The sequence below is a fragment of the Myotis brandtii genome, unplaced genomic scaffold (genome assembly GCF_000412655.1).
Source record: "Myotis brandtii unplaced genomic scaffold, ASM41265v1 scaffold653, whole genome shotgun sequence".
Taxonomy (NCBI): domain Eukaryota; kingdom Metazoa; phylum Chordata; class Mammalia; order Chiroptera; family Vespertilionidae; genus Myotis; species Myotis brandtii.
The window spans coordinates 845,473-861,691 of NW_005370535.1; the positions used below are offsets into that span (position 1 = coordinate 845,473).

The 16,219-nt window shown below is 55.1% G+C and overlaps 3 protein-coding genes across 3 annotated transcripts in view; all 3 read left to right on the forward strand.

Annotated features, from left to right (window-relative positions):
* The first annotated feature begins 2,263 nt into the window (after positions 1-2,263).
* On the forward strand, positions 2,264-3,279 carry LOC102255448 (neuroendocrine secretory protein 55). The gene has a single exon (XM_005880792.2). It carries the CDS (start codon positions 2,536-2,538, stop codon positions 3,262-3,264), a length of 729 nt encoding a protein of 242 aa, XP_005880854.1. The 5' UTR covers positions 2,264-2,535; the 3' UTR covers positions 3,265-3,279.
* The window catches only part of LOC102252262 (guanine nucleotide-binding protein G(s) subunit alpha isoforms short), a 60,455-nt gene continuing 47,484 nt past the window's right edge, over positions 3,249-16,219 (forward strand). Inside the window, exon 1 of the mRNA XM_005880782.2 lies at positions 3,249-3,306. Coding sequence (XP_005880844.1) covers positions 3,264-3,306 — 43 coding nt within the window. The 5' untranslated portion in view covers positions 3,249-3,263. The remainder of the gene's footprint in view (positions 3,307-16,219) is intronic.
* Positions 15,565-16,219, forward strand: part of LOC102253946 (protein ALEX-like) — a 2,098-nt gene continuing 1,443 nt past the window's right edge. Inside the window, exons 1-2 of the mRNA XM_014528800.1 lie at positions 15,565-15,570; positions 15,614-16,212. Of these exons, the coding sequence (XP_014384286.1) occupies positions 15,565-15,570; positions 15,614-16,212 (605 nt within the window). The remainder of the gene's footprint in view (positions 15,571-15,613; positions 16,213-16,219) is intronic.

Below are 16,219 nucleotides of genomic sequence, written 5' to 3' on the forward strand. Positions count from 1 at the left end.
ATCCAGGAACTTGTGCTAATAAAACCCGTCAGGTTCTCTAGAAAGTGAGAGAGTACAGCACAACTAGAATACAGACGTTAGCCTTTATGGGGTTTGCCAATCAATCCCACTTTATTAGACCAATCAGTATTTTAATGCTACAAACTAACTCGAAGAACACGAGATGTAAGAGAGACACAGCCAAGAAGCCAGGTCAGGAACATTCAAGAATGCCGGCATCCAAGATGCAGAAACAAAACCTCAACACATCCAAAGCAGTGGTTAGATCTTATTAAGGTCTTAACTCTGGGTTTGCTGGTCTTCATACAGGCACGGTGTTAGGAGGTCCGAGGGCGAATCCCACCTGCTGAGTAACCGCTGGGGCGCGTGACTCTCCAGCCACCAGAAGGAGCACCAGGAGGGCTGCCAGGTGGACTAAAAGGGAAAAGCAGAATGTTAGGGGGTTGTGGCTCTTCAAGTGTCCCCTGCTACAAACTAACTCGAAGAACACGAGAGTTAAGAAGACACAAGCCAAGAAGCCAGGTCAGGAACATTCAAGAATGCCGGCATCCAAGATGCAGAAACAAAACCTCAACACATCCAAAGCAGTGGTTAGATCTTATTAAGGTCTTAACTCTGGGTTTGCTGGTCTTCATACAGGCACGGTGTTAGGAGGTCCGAGGGCGAATCCCACCTGCTGAGTAACCGCTGGGGCGCGTGACTCTCCAGCCACCAGAAGGAGCACCAGGAGGGCTGCCAGGTGGACTAAAAGGGAAAAGCAGAATGTTAGGGGGTTGTGGCTCTTCAAGTGTCCCCTATGTTGACTCAAACACAAAGAAACCATGTGTCCCAAGTGAAGCAACCTTGTTAATGCTTCTATGGACGCTAGGAGATGGTTTCTGCCTTGATTTCACCACCTTTGGTCTTGTCATGATGGCAACGGGGCACTCCAGTGCCCGAGTTGCAGATGGAACTCCAGAGCTTCCAAGGGACCCTGCTCTCCTGAGCAAGGACCACTCACTCCAGGGCTCCCTGGAGGACCTGGTGCTCACTGGACTTTCCAGGGCCGAGAAAGAGGCCTACTAACTTCCTCCAACGTTTTAGCCTTTGGGGTCCAACAACATGCTCCAGGGATATATAGCTGTCCCCATATCTAATGCTCTGGTTGATCCAACCGCTTCTCACATAGAATCAGAGCTGGAGTAAACAATGTTGGTGGGTAAGATGTTCTGAGTGGTGTAATGCTCTGATTCACAGCAGATTAATTCTAAACAGCCTTTCCTTAATCTAAGACTTTTTTCTCTTGTCTTTTTTTTTTTTTAACTTTACCTTCAGCACCTAGAAGGGATTGGCACTCAATAAATATTTGTGGAATGAATTAATTTTGTTGAAAAACTATGAGAGCGTTAAGGAATACCCAATGAGGTTTCCAACACCCCGAATCACCCCTCCCCACCACAGAGGGCACATGTGATTGTGCCTACTGCTTATCAGTGCGGGAAAGACTGCCCGGAAGTGGTGGTTCCAGCTGATCCAAGTCTGTCTTCCAGCCACGTTCGCCACTAGAGCTCCTAGAGGTCCACCCATGGGCTCGTGAACCATCACTGCTGCATGGAGACCCTTCCTAAGGAAGTAATTAGCAGATTGAGACTGCAAAAAAAAAATTGAGGGAGGAGGGGATTGGGGGGGGGGGGGACTTTTGGGAAACTTCTCAGATTACAGTCATTATAACAGTTCTGCCAAAGGTGGTTTCATGATTAATGACTGCCTGAGGTTACTATCCTCAAACGATTAAGCCCTTGGAAAATGTCCAGGCAGGATCATTAATACTCCTGTACAGACCCTCATTTCCCCTGAATGTCTGCAAGTCTGAGGTTTCCTTTGAGCTGCTTCCGGCTTTGTTCATTTTAAGGATAACACTGGAGAAGTTGGGGAGAGGATACGAACCCCATGGAGAACCCATGCCCAGCTGCTAACCTGTGGCTGGATCGCTTGCTCCTTGGCACCCGCCACCCCGCCCCCTCGCTTCCCCCAAATCCGTTCAAACAAGGTTCCCTCCTGCCACCTGCCGGCCCACTAGGGTCTGCGCCACAGACTCGATACCGCTGCGCGCAGCTCGCGGGGAGGCGCCCCCGCCTCCTTACTGCACATGCCCGGCAGAAGTCCGGGCGCGCAACTTTGCAGAACCTCTCCACCAGTCTCTCCTCGCCTCAGTCTCCTCTCTCCTCTCCCAGGGAGAGGATCTGCGGAGGCACCTCCCCGAATCTTAGACTGCAGAGTCTGAGACTTCGAGAGAGGAGCCTAGGAGGAGACAGACTTTCCCCCATCCCTTCCTTTTGCTCAGAGGCAAGCAGAGGCGCGGAGCTTTAGAAAGTTGAGTGGTCAGAGCGGTAGGTGCTCCCTTTTTGCTCTTATACCGAGGTGGGGCTGGGACCTCCAGACCCAGGTTCTCACCTCGTAAGGTGCACCTTTTTCGGCTCTAGCAGCCAATGCGCACCGGAGCCGCTCTCTGCAGAGACAGAGAGCGGGCCAGCTTCTTGGTGTGCGCTTAAGAGAATGGATCGCAGGTCCCGGGCTCACTGGCGCCGAGCTCGCCACAATTACAACGATCTGTGCCCACCCATTGGCCGCCGAGCAGCCACTGCGCTCCTCTGGCTCTCCTGCTCCATCGCGCTCCTCCGCGCCCTCGCCACCTCCAACACCCGCGCCCAACAGCGCGCGGCTGCCCGCCGAAGCTTCCTTAACGCCCACCACCGCTCCGCCGCTCAGGTGATCCCCGAGCCCCCAAATTCCGACTCGGATCAGGAGGAGGCAGACCAGGACCTGTCCCGCCCCGAGTGCCCTGACTACGAGGAAGAGTTCGACTACGAATCTGAGACCGAGTCTGAATCTGATATTGAGTCTGACATCGACTTCGACACCGAGACCGAGACCGCCCCCACCACAGAGCCGGAGACGGAGCCCGAGGACGAGCGCGGTCCCGCGGCGCTCAGGCAGAGAGCTTTCGGCCAGTCCCTCACCCAGCGCCTCCAAGCTCTGCGGGTGCGCAGCCCCGACGCCTCCCCGACTCGCTCCCAGCCCCGCAGCCAGCAGCCCCGTAGCTCCAGAGAGGGGGAGGAGCCTCAGCCCGGGCCCCGGGACCGGGATCTGAGGGACCCCGAAGAGTCTGAGAAGCCCAAGGAGAAGCAGCAGCGAGGCGGCTGCAAGCCCAGGAAGCCCACCCGCCGCGACCCATCCCCGGAGTCCCCTTCCAGAAGGGGACCCATCCCCATCCGGCGTTTCTAATGGAGGACACGGTCCAGATTCTCCTTGTTTTCTTTGATTCAGGTAGGTTGCCCACCGGGGAACTGGGGAGCCTGGGGTGGGTGTGGGAGCAGCGGGAAGAAGAGAGGGAGAAGGAAATGCAGGTTGGAAAGGCAGGTTAGGAGGAAGGCGGGAAGATAGCGGGCTCAGCTAGCCAGCCGGGGAAGTGGGAGGCCAGAAGGGCTGGAAAGGGCTCCCCAAACCTCCCCAAGGCGCTCAGGTGGCCAAAGGCTTGTTAGAAGGCGGGTGCTCCTCACACCCCACTGGAGACAGCCTGAGGTCTCCGAGAGCTGGGAAGGGCTCCCCAAATCTCCCCAAGGCGCCGCAGGGCGCCCGGATGGCCAAAGGCTTGTTAGACGGTGGGTGTACCCCGCTGGAGACAGCCTGAGGTCTCTGAGAGCTCGAAAGGGCTCCCCGAATCTCCCCAAGGCGCCGCAGGGCGCCCGGATGGCCAAAGGCTTGTTAAACAGCGGGCGCACCTCGCGCCCCGCTGGAGACAACCTGAAGTCTCCAGGACGCACGACTGAATCCCCGGTGCGCCCCAGATTTCTAACTGCACACCCTACAGGCACAGGTAAGTGACTTGTTTTCTGCGCTTTTTTCCCTCCTTGAAAGACTAATCTCAAACCAGTAGGCTTTAGCGGGCGCCGGAGATGTGGTTCCGAGGTGCGCGGGCCAACTTTCACAAAGCCGGAGCAGCCGCGCGGTAGCGACAGTGTTGCAACGTGCGAAAAGTAATCAGCCCGCGATTGGGTGAGAAGTCCCGGAGACAGCCGGCTGCGGGCAAGGCGCGCGCCGCGCTTAAGACACTCAGGGCCAGGAGCCCAAGTCCCGGCGCTGCCAATTTGGATCCTCAGGATCCTTGGTGCCAGTGCCCTGCGAGGCTGTTTGCCAGTCCTGGCCGCACCACTCATCTCCGGGCGCTCGCCGGGCGGGAGGCCGCCGCAAAGAGCGTGCGCACCTGCCCGGGCGCCCTAGAACCGACTTCTCGGAGCGGGTGGCGGTCCCCCGCGCCCAATACCGGTACTTGGAGGTCAGGCAGAGAAGGTAGAGGCGTCTCGGGGGGTGCCTTACAGGCTACCGGGGTTGGTGGTGCGGGCTTGGTCACGTCGGGGTATCGCCAACCCTTTGGCGCAGCTGTTCCGGAGGCGGAGCCGGGTGCAGCCTGTCTGGAGAGGTCCTGGGCTGTTGCGCAAGGCTCTGGAGGTGAAAGAGAGGGCTGAGACCCGGGAGGTGTTCGCCTGCGGAAAGGTAAAGCGGACAAGAAACGGGCTGGACAGGGGTTCACACTGATCATCAGGATACTCTACAAAGAGTCCCCAAAGAGCGCGGCACCCGCCGAGCTGGGGAAAGGTTTTTAGATCCGAGGCAAGTCTTTGGGCGATCGGCCCAGAGGGGGAAGGGGCCGGCGGCTTCGGCAGCCTCGGGGAGGGGATGCGGCGCACATCGGCCATTTTCAGCTCGGTGGGGCCAAGTTTGGAATCTAACCTGGAGTTAAAGTGCCCTGATGTCAGAGCACAAAACTGGCCGCAGTCTGGTAACACATCGTCGGTGCGGTAACACATTCCTCGCCAATCCTGGGGGAAAAGACCGATTAGTGAAATGTATTTACAAAACCTCTCCCGACTTGGAAACCGATCTTTTCTTCGTGCGCGCGCGTCTCGTTTTTAGGTGCCGGTTTGGACTGTAATGATGGGAATGACTTGGGGGAAAGGTGAAGCTGTTTGAGGCTTGAAAAGACGGTCGGGTTCTTAGACTCCGCGAAGAAAAGGATGCGGCCAGAAGGACCACTTTCGGTGGTCTCCTCCCAGGGAAGGGGGCACAGAGCCGCGGGACTTAGTTATGCGCGGCTGCGCCGGCGGCGCGGGCTAATGACTGCCGGCTGCGGTTGTGGTTTTCACTAGTAAATACCAGGCGGGCAATTTGTCAGCCAGGGGCTTCCCCGCGGCGGCGTGGGAGTGTCCGAAGCCAGGAGGCTGCCGTGGACTTACAGGAGGGTCGGGTCCTGCCAGCCTCGAAAGAGTGGAATGGCCTGAGTGAGAGGAAGCTCCCGGAAGTTGACATTCCTGCTTAAACAGTGGTGCTGGGTCCTTTCTGTGGCATTAAGTGTTGTTGTTTTTCCCTTTGGTAGAGTCTTAGTAGCCTGAGCTTGCTAAGTCTCCAGTAACAAGGCTGCGCCCCGGTTGGCTTTGGGCATGGTTTTCAGTGTGGGAGCTATTTTCACAGGTTGGGGCATCTGGGTTTTCAGGTTTTCTGCAGAGTCTGTTGACTTGTTGCAGGATGAAGAGATTTTTTAAAAAGTTCTCAGAGCCTAACCCATCCCTCCCTCCCTAGTCTTAGTCTGTGTGTTTTTTTAAACAGAAAGTCAGCATGTGGGGTGCTGGCTTTCTTAACTGTAAGCTATGTACAAACGCATTATTGGGGTGCCCCCATGTCATCTAGGAACACACAAATAGTTCTGCCATCTTTCAGACACTCCTTTTCACAAACTGTGAAAACCTGTTACCCACCCCCACACTTCCTCCACTCACTTCCCCTCCCCCAACTTCCTCCTTCCATCCTGGCTCCTGGGTGCAAAGGCCATTAGGGACCACACAGAACAATTGAGGACTATGCCAAGCCCCTGGAAAGCACCCAGGCACCCACCCCCAAGGAGAGGGGATTTTGCTACACAGACACTCAAACCTGAGCCCCTTGGGGTCAGCTGCCTTTCTTTTCCAGATATGTTTCTGGCAAGTTCTCCAAGCATTCCCAACTCAACAGTCTCCCAACCGCCCTTTGTCTCACCCTGCGACACTGGTTAGCATATGAATGGGTTTTGCTTGCCCTTTCAACTTAGGTGGGGCCAGCCTGGGGGGGAAATTCTCCACAAGTGCAGACCATGTAGTTAACCACATAGGTGAGTTACCAGCCAGTCATAATATTTCAGAGGGAGAGAGGAGAGAATAAAGTTAGCTAAATGTGATGGTATGCTCCAGTATCTAGGGTTTTTTCCTTTACTACGTTAATCATTTGCTTGATGGAAATTTGCTTTTTCTTTGACAAAGCTGCTCTTATAACTTTCCAAGTTGGAAAATCATGTTCTATGATTTGAACATATGTAGCTATGTTCAAATATTGTGTGGTACCAACAGTCTGTTGTAGGCTTCCTTCTAAAAGTTTGGCAACTTTTCATCTATGTTTATCAGAATTCGTGAATTGGGAATTTTGAAGTTTGGAATTGTATAAGATAACGTTTCTTTAATGAGTTAGAAGTTCCTCGCCCCTCCCCCGCACCCAATTGCTTACAGCCCTTTGACCCTTTAGCCCTGGATCTTAGCAGCTGTGATACAGGTTTAATGAAGAAAGTGGAAACTTCAGTGTAAGAGTGAGGTCTTTTTTAAAGAATCCGCATGAATTTTACTTAATGTATTTGTATTATCGCTGCTCTTCACGCAGAGGGAAGCTATTGAAAGGAAACAGCAGAAAGCACGGTGGTGGGGAAAGCATGTCTCTTAGCAGAAAACAAATCACTAAAATCAAATGAAGCTTCCAGAGGCGAGTGACGTCACAGCCCAGCAAAAGGGATGAGTCTCGAATTAGGTCTTTAATCCCCAAGTTCCAGAATGAAGGATGCAATTCCTAGTCCTGCTCTTCAGGGCTTGGCATTACGTATGCCTCTTTCTAAATCCTGGTGCCCAGAGGTGGGCAGTGAGATCTCAGGTCTGAGGCCTGGTCCCAGTCTGCCCAGTGGCCTGGGCTCAGACCCAGCACCCCTCTGCCTCAGTTTCTTCACAGGGAAAATGAAATCTCTGAAGGAGATGCTCCCGGCATCCCTTTCAGCAGAGTTCCCCAGTTTGACTCTATCAATAATTTTAACACTAAATGGAACAAAAATTTTTTTCAATGTTTGATCAAATCAAAAGCACCAGTTGTGAAGAAATCTATGTTGTGTTCATCTCATTTTAGTTTGTCAAATCTGTGTTTGAACTAGTGGCAAAATGATTTAAGGAGGTAAGTTAGAGAATACAGAATTCCATGGTGTCCCATGACTAACCTATGAGAAAAGTGGGCAGATACTAGGTGTTGGTCTGATGTGTGCTTGTCGTCCCCCTCCCCCCCTCGCCCTCCCAGCTCCTGTGTCTGAGAACAAGCCTTTCAGAGGGCGGTGTGTGGGCCATGCTGACCACGAGTCTTAACTGACCACAGGTGTTGAGCACATTCTTCAGTAACACCTCTGAGTCCTGACTAGACTAGGCCTGAGAAGCCAGCTCAGAGGCTGCAGCCAGTTAGGATAAACCAATTTTCTCAACCTTTTTCTTTTTCATTATCACTCCCTCCCAGGAGCTTTTTCAGACATTTCTTCTTAATTTCGCCTTTCCCATGAAATTTAATACAGACAGATACTTCCATATGCTATACTGTTTGTTTCTGTACTGCAGGACCTGGTAATGACTAAGATTTTTGCACGGCCCCAAACCAATTCTGCCTCTATTACCAATGCATGGGTTAAGCCAGGAAACTGTTTTTAAAAGCTGGTTATGTCAAATTAAGTGATTTAACATTTCATTTTTGTTTTCTATTTAACTTTTTTTTTGCCACATATTACAAGGCTATATAGAAGGTGAATTTTACTGATGCTTGTTTTCCCTTTTTAAATCTGTTGTTTTTTCCCCAAAGCCCCTGTACAGATGCTGGTACTAGTGCCTAGTTAATTCACAAGGCAGAGGAGCCAGAGTAAACAGCTGAGTGACAGTCCTCCCGAGGCCACGAGTTGACAGCACTCAGCCCATAGAGACAGGGCATCCGAGAGGAATCATACCACCTGCACGCCAGCTGCCAGCTCCCTATCCCAGGGTAGAATTGAGGAGGCTGCCTTCCTGGCTGTGTGTGTGGACATGGCCAGCTCTTATTCTACGGGCCTATTTTAGGATGAGCATGCTACAAGTTTACAGCTATCAGAAAGGCCAGAGTAGATAAGACTGGGCTTTGTGGACAGAGAGGGTGGGTGGTGGCTGTAATGTGGGGGTAGATTTGAGGATGGCAAAAGGAAAAGGTTTGAGATTGAGTGGGGTGGGGGCAGGTACAGAGAAAACTGGAGGATGCAAGGAGACAAGACCACCAGGGAGGAACAGCAGATTTGGAGATGGGTCTCCAGAGTAGTCTGAGAGAGACTGGGGGAGAGAAGGATCAGTGGCAGTCTTCAGAGGGACACTGTCAGCTCAGCATTTGAGAGAGCATTTTGATAGGCAGAGCGGCAGTGGAGGGCCACTGGTGGAGGGTGCTCAGATGTGCTACCCTTGACCTTGCTTTCCCCAATTCTCTTACAGACCTGGCCCAGAAATTTCAATTTCTTGGGTGCAGTGGAGTTTCCATACATGTAGCTCAACTGCTTCAACCAAGCAGAAAGGTTTAAACCCTAGGAAATCTTGTTTTATAGTTCAAATCTCAAATCTTGGATTTTAGTTCATAGAGAGGCCCTGCCTCTTAAACTTGCAGAGTGTGGGGGGGCACAGGGCCAAGGACTGCCAACCAGCTGAAGAGGACACAACTGTCCTCCCCCCAGGCAAGAGCTGTTTTCTGAGTGCCTGGCTTATGTCGCTGTCTCAATTAGATTTCATCAGGAAATTCACTCTAGGTAATTGGGGTTCTGCTCAAAGGTGAAATATACCATTCCCCTTACATGCAAATTATGGTGCCCAGAAGCCCCCAGGGTGCCTGGAATTTCCACCATGAATTACGGAAATTTTAAACAGAGCTTCCACTATAGCCAAATGTATCTTCCAGGATTCCCTCTCACCATCCCAACCCCTACTTTGCCCCCTTCTCAGTCCCCTTCCTGTGGCACTGTTCATCTTTTCTGCAATGGCCACTTCTCCCCTCAAAATTCTCTGCTGCATCACCAGGGAGCCTGGAGAGGCATCCACAGGCTGGAGATGCCTGGACCCGCTGCACAAGCACGGTGGTCAGATGACAGCCTCTAGCCCAGCAGCAGCACAAGTGGGTTAGCCCCTCCAAGATGAGGGCTGAGCTCCTAGGGGGGAGCTGACGAAGGGATCCACATTCTGTGTGGGAGACCCCGTCTCTGGGCTCCAGCATGGGGCCTTTGAATCCGAGTAGATCAAGTCTTCTCCCAAATCTGGGTTCCATTGTCTTTAAATCAGCTCCCACCCCTCATCCATTCGAAGCATTTTCCCTTCAGTTGGCATTTGCCTAAAACAGCCTGGTCACACAGACCCTTCTGCAGACAGCAATAGGCTGCTGCTGCTGCCTCCACCGGCCACGGCTGGCTGAGGAGATGCGGGAAGGTAGAAGGAGGGATGCAACGCGTCTTAACTGAACAGTAATTAATTGAACAGCTTCAAGTCTTATTGCTACTCAGTCAGCACTCAGAAAACACTAGTCACTGGGAGCCTAAGAAACGGCATAGTCACCTGAATTCTCCTTCCCACCTTCTCTCCTTGGCCAGTTCCTCACAGCTAGTGAAGAGGCTGTCCTTTCCTCATTGGAAAGAAACCCACTGACAACTAATGACCTGCCGGGGCTGCAGAGCTTTTCTGCAGTGCCCCCCGCCCTGCCCCCCGCAATGCCACAGTTAGGAGGAAATGCCACCACCCAAAAACATGCTTTTTCCTGGCTTCTGCTCCCTTCCCTCTTGCCCACCTCCACTTCCTGGCAAAGGACCCTCTTCCACTACTTTGCTTTGGCTTGCTTGGATACAGGGATGAAATAAGACAGAAGATTGACTGGCAGGTCCTTAAAATTTGGATGTGCCTCGTGCATTTGGCACTAAGAATCCCCAAATGTATGTTAACAGCTGTTCGCTGATTACATGTGCTGGCGTGGAGGTGTCAGTGTAGTGGTAAGACTGAGTTTGGGAAGCCCAGGGTGCCCCCTGGGACCACCAAGGAAGGGGCCATATCCTTGCAGGTGGTAGTGGTGCAGTTCTTTGCATTTGGGTTAATTATTTACAAAAAGTCAGCCAGTTGCTACCTATGGCACCTGAGCCATTCGAGGAGTTTAACTGAGAGAAGGTGGTGTCTCCCATTCTCCTTCAGTAGCTGGAACTCAGGAAACCCTCACCTGGATTTTGACAGCCAATCCTTTCCCTCCTCTGATGGACACAGCACTCCCTGTAGCCTTCCAAGTCACACCCTCCCTGAAGGGACAGGGCCCAGACCCTGGCATGCAGCTTTGGTCCTCCACCCCAGCTCAGCCAGCTTTCAGGAACTCTAACCAGCCTGTCTTGCCAGCCAGCTCCTGAGCTACGTGAACTGACTTCTCTTCCTTCTCATCTCTATGAAATATTTACTTCTTTCCTTGATAGAAAACCATCCAGACTTGGATAAAATCACAGTGGCAGATCCTAAAAACTAGGCCCTGGGGGGTTAGGCCTGGACGAGGCTACATACTACCACTCGTCACCGGCCGCCTCCATCTAAGTCACGATCACATTTCCGTCTTTAAGTCAACAAGATCGCCAGCCCTGAGCAGGCTCACAGGTAGTCCCATCAATCAGAGTGGCCCCAGTCAAGCCACCAGCTGACCGCCCCCAGCTCTTACCAAACCAGCTTCCTCAGGTCCCTGTGGCCAGGCTCCCAGCTGCCTTTTGAGTCAGCGCCTTCTGATCTGCAGTGGCCACACTTCTGATCTGCAGTGGAGTTTCAACTCTGAGCCCCACTCACCCAAGAAATTGGGGGTTTCAGAGTCTGGAGTCACTACAGAAAAGTGAAAATGGGCAAAAAGACACATCAGAATTCAATACTGGACTTTTTTCTTCAGTCCTAATTTACCTTTAAATTAGGGTGATTTCTACTCAAGGCTAAGGGTTGTTTCTCAGCCTATAGCTGTAGTTTCAACCAGGGGTGGGGGTGGGGTGGGTGGGGGGCAGTTTTGCCCTCCAGAGGACATTTGGCAAAGTCTAGACATTTTTTGTTGTTGTGACTAAGGGGATGCTACTGGCATTTAGTAGGTAGAGGCTAGGGATGCTAAGCATCCTACAGTGCACAGGGTTGTCTCACAACAAAGTGCCCCGCCCCAAATGTCAACAACACAGAGGCTAAGAAAACTCTGTCTAGATTAGCTGAGCTGACCAATTCCTCCTCTGCCCTCTGATGTAGGCCCCCAGTCCCCTCCTAGCCTCTTGCTGTGTCCTGTGGTGGCTCCCTTGCCCTCTCCAGTACTGAAAGTGTTTGCGATTCTGTCACCAAATGTCTCTCTCCCCTGGAGGGTATTACCATCTGATCTGTGACTTCATGTCCTAACAGGGATGACTGTCACTTTGAATTTGGGGTCTTTACCTTTCTTCTAAACTTCAGACCCATCCTCCTCAATAGGCTGTAAAAATCTCCACCCACTTGCCCATCCTTCCTTCGCCTCTGCTGTCTAAAACCAAGTCAGCTCCGCCATTTTGGCATCTCCCCCCCAGCTCCTCCCTGACTTCCCTTCCCCACTCCTGTCCCATCATCATCCAGGTGCCAAACGTTGGCCCCACCACCTCTCGTGCCATTCTAGCGGGTCCTTTGGGCTCTCTCAAGTCCCTTCCTTCAGCCTTGCTGCTTCCTCCACAAGTTGTGGGCCTCCCTCCTTTAAAGGCCACGACCAGACACAAGCCCCCATGTCCTCTTCCTCCAGACCATCCTCCACGTTGCCTCCGCCCTTCCTAAAACTAGCCTCAAATCCTCACTCGGACAAAAAAACATCAGCACTTCCATTTCCTACCAAAAGCCTCAAAATTGCTTGCTCTGATGCGTCATGATATCCTGGAGACCCATCGAACTTTCTCCAACTGCTCCTCCAAGACCCCACGGGGTGGGCTGCTCTCTCCACCCAGCCCTGCCCCTTGTTCCCAGCCATCTTTGTTGACCGCCAGCCAACACCTCCCATCCCCCACCGCCGATGCATACAGCAAGCCCTCTGTCCCTCCTGGGGAGCTCATCTGAAATGCCATTATCTCCATCAAGACTTCCAAGGTCCCCCCAGTTGAAGATCTTTTCTTTCCTGTCTGTGTTGTTTACCCTTTAGAATGGAGATCTGGCCCAATCTTTATCCCCTCAAAACATGTGCTCTCCTGCTAAAGAACCAAGGTACCAGAAAGAGCGAGGAACAAAGGGGTCCCGCGGGCCCATGAGCGCGTCGAACCAAGGGACCCTGTCCCCGTTCCTTGGTGAACAGTGCTTTGGGCAAGAGCGAGGCCTGGGGAGTGCAATCATCCTTTGGGGACCCCATCGCGCGGCCTCCCTGGCGCTCCAACCCCAGCATCTACTAACCTTGCTCTTCGGCAGAGCCCAGCATCCCCGTCGCCCCAACTCCTTATCCATCGGGGCTGCTCGTGTGCACGGGGCGGGCAGCTCTCTGTCCTCGGGGTCCTGGCCGTCTACCGCCAGGCCCTGGGAATCTTCGGCCTCGCCCCCGCCCGTCCCGTGTTGGGTGTTTGCCCACCGCTATCAGTGAGCCCGAGGGTTGGCCCCTGTGAGCCCGACCTCCCCTCCCAGCCTGGTGAGTTGTGGAGTCGGGAAGAATGACCCGCGGTGCCGGCTGACCTCGTGGCGTCGCAGGCCTGACCGCCATACCAACCGCTTCCAAGCACCCCAGCAGCACAACCTCTTAGGGCGTTCCAACTCGGCGCCCCCTAAGGGACCTCCCACTCATATCCGGTTTCCGGTTCGAAGCCCCCTGCTCATTCGCCAGGCAGCCTTGATTGGCGTGACCCCAGCCCAATGGCTGACCCAGCGCTGGGGGTCGAAGGGGAGCGAGTTGACTGTTGGGACCCAGTTGGCACCCAGTTGGCACCTTGAGTGAGTGTTCAAGTGGTTGAGCCATTGCGCGTGGGTGTAGTTGGCCGAAGTTTGGACCAAAGTTCAGTGTTGGCATCTGGAAGTGTGTAGACCCCCCTGAGCCGAGATGATACCTCTGTCGGGGGACCCAAACGTTACCCAGGGTTGGGCTCTGTCCGTGCTCCTCCGCGCAGCGCGGCCCTGCCGGACGGCAGACGAGGGGGCGATGCGCGCTGTGGCGGGGGTCTTCTCACTCTGAAAGGGAAGCGTTCGATGCAATGAGATTGAATTGTGAGTGGTTCGCCCGCCCGCGGCGCGTCGATACAGAGATCCAGGCGGCGCGCCTCCCTCGCCGCAACGCACCCTGTGTTACTCTCATTCCATCCGCTCCACATGTGATCCACATGTCCCCTGGCCACCTACAGGTGACTCGCAAGCCCGTGTCACCCGCTGGCAACACAGACCTGATGCCCGTGTCCCGGATTTTACGTGATCCGCAAGCAGCAATTTTTTCCCCCCTGGTTCTAATCTGACTGTAGACCCCGGAGCCGGGGCAGTACACATGCGCGGAGCCCACCCAGGTGGTGTGCGTCTTTATCCCTCCGGCTCGGAGCCCACCGCGCGCCACCGAGACGCGAGCGCAGTCCACCGCCGCGGGGTTTATGACCAGGCTTATTGCCGCCTCTGCGGGCTCTAGCAGTTGGGAAATAAAGCGGCTACCTGCAGATACCCATAGCAAGAGGAGAGGGGTTGGAAAGGGGACGGGAGAGGGGCTGGAAGGGGGCTGGAGGGGAGCCAGGGGAGGGAGCTGTGATGCTGCGGCGGCGCCCGAGGCAGGAAGTACCACATCGCGGCCGCTGTTAGTCGGCACAGCAGGGCTCGGCTTGGCGCGGCATGATGTGTGCCTTTGGGCTCAGTGCGCACAGGGTTGACCAGTCTCTGAAAGCACCCTAAATCAGCCATAAATCCCAACTGAAATCCCCTTTAACCCTTCCCCAGAACAGTAGGACCCCCGGAAGTCTGAGGCCTGCACTCTGTGGGGTCCCCATGCTCATCCTGCATCCCCGCCGCCACCCCCCGCCCTCCCAGCCGTGCCGCCGCAGTTACCGCTTGCAGCGGTCGCCAACCTTTCGGACCTCACGGACCACCGGTTGGCGACCACTGCTCCAAAGGTTTCCTGAAACCAGCGGTCGCCAACCTTTCGGAGCTCGCGGGCCACCAGTGGTCTGCGGACCACCGGTTGGGGCGACCGCTGGAGAGGGTCTCCGTGGTTCATACCCGAGACCCTCTTATTCCCTGAATCATTTGTCCACATAAACGCGGAACAACCCGGCCCGCGCGGCCCTCAGCGCCTGCGGAGACCCTCGGAGCGCGGTGGGGATGGGGGCCATGTCAGTGATTTACATGAGCCAGCCTCGGCAAGTCGGCAAACGAAAGCTGCAGCGGCGATGGAAAGTGCCCCAAGACATTTTAAAAACAAATTGTGTGCACAAACTCAGCATCCCCTCGCCCCTCGCCTCCTGTCCTCCCCATCGGTGGGCTCACGACCACCTGTCGCATCCTCGTGCGCGCACTCGCCCCCGTCCTAAAGCCTTGTGCGCCGGATTTGGGGCCCAGGATGGAAGGCTGCTCAGAGCTGGGGGCTGCGACTCTTGGGCTCAGGAGTATTTTGGGGTTACGAAACCTTCATGCAGTTCCCCCCTCCCTCCAAGGAGCGTCAGCGGCGCCTGGGAGGGAGGGTTTCAGTTCCTGCGCTCCAGCATCCCGGGCCCACGTCTTGCGTCACGTGTCCCACACGCAGGAGAGCTCTCTCTCTGGCCAGGGGAGCAGAGAGGAGATAGACTCCAAATCAGTCGGGGAGAGGAGTGGAAGAACCAAACCATCCCTGCGAGGCCTGCGCCCGTCGCCCCCTTACCCCAGGCCGGGGCTCCCGGCGACAGAAGCCGGCTCCTGCAGCCGCCCGGGCTCCGGCCGGCGTCCTCTGGTGGCGGAGAGAGAGCACTACGTGCGACTTTCGGACCGAATCGACACGCTCCTCAGATCCAAACAGGCGGGGCTGGCCTGCAGAATGCAGAGAGACAGAGACAGAGACTGAGGAGGGGGACCAGGGCAGGTCAGGAGGGGGGCAGGGGCAGCCTGAGGACATGAAAAGAGGCCAGGAAGGAGCTAAGACTCCACCAGCAACCATAGAGTTGCTTCTACCATAGTCTAGGATATGAGGGCCTGAACCCTGGCACCAGCAGGGGTTGGAAAGTGAGGTTGAAGAACTGTCTGGCTGGTAATTTGATTTTTTTTATTTTGGAAATATTTTTTTCACCCTAGTTTGGTTGGGTGCTCCGTCGTACGGGGCCCCAAATTTATTTTAAGAGGCCGCCACCGTGTTATGGGCATGCGCAACTGCCTCTACGGCAATAATATGTCAGGACAACGCGATATCCCCCTTGAGCCCGAGGAACAGCCCGAGCAACCATCTCTGGAGGCCTCAGGGGCAGCTGCCCCCAGTGCTGGGCCTGGCGCAGCCGAAGAAATGGAGGCCCAATCGCCTCCCAGGGAGCCCATCCCCATCGAGACTGAAGGCGAGGCCTGTGGACCTCCAGAGGCCTCCAGACCCAACGTCCAGAGTGAGGCAGTCCAGGAAGCCGGAGCCCATGGAGGCTACAGCCCACCTCCAGAGGAGGCCATGCCCTTCGAGGTCAAGCAGCCCAGCGTGGGAGGCTTCTGGCCGGCCCTGGAGCAGCCTGGAGACGCCAGGGGGGCCCTTAGCCCAGTGCTGGTGCAGCCCGGAGCCCGCAGGGAGGCCAGACCAGACCTGGGCAGCTACAGCCCTCCGCCCGAAGAGGCCATGCCCTTCGAGAGCGAGCAGCCTGCCCAGGGAGCGTGCAGCCAGCCTCTTCTGCAGATCTCCGCGCTCGCGCCAGGAGGCCCGGCCGTGGGGGTCTTTAGCGCCCCCTCAGAGGAGCCCCAAGTCCGCAGACCTGCCTACGCAGGCTGCGGAGGAAACTGCAGCCCTCCCCCTGAGGAGGCGATGCCATTTGCGTTTGATGGAGCAGCCTTGGGGGACGACAGCCCACCCCCTGGGCTCCCCCGAGCTACCCTACAAATCCACGACGGTGGCGGCGGCCACTTCGCGGCAGTCGCGGAGCCGCGTGCGATCCTCCTCGCTCCCGCCGCGAACGAGCCCC

What these genes read in the sequence shown, in the direction of transcription:
- LOC102255448 (XM_005880792.2), top strand. Translation starts at nt 2,536, where the DNA reads ATGGATCGCAGGTCCCGGGCTCACTGGCGCCGAGCTCGCCACAATTAC.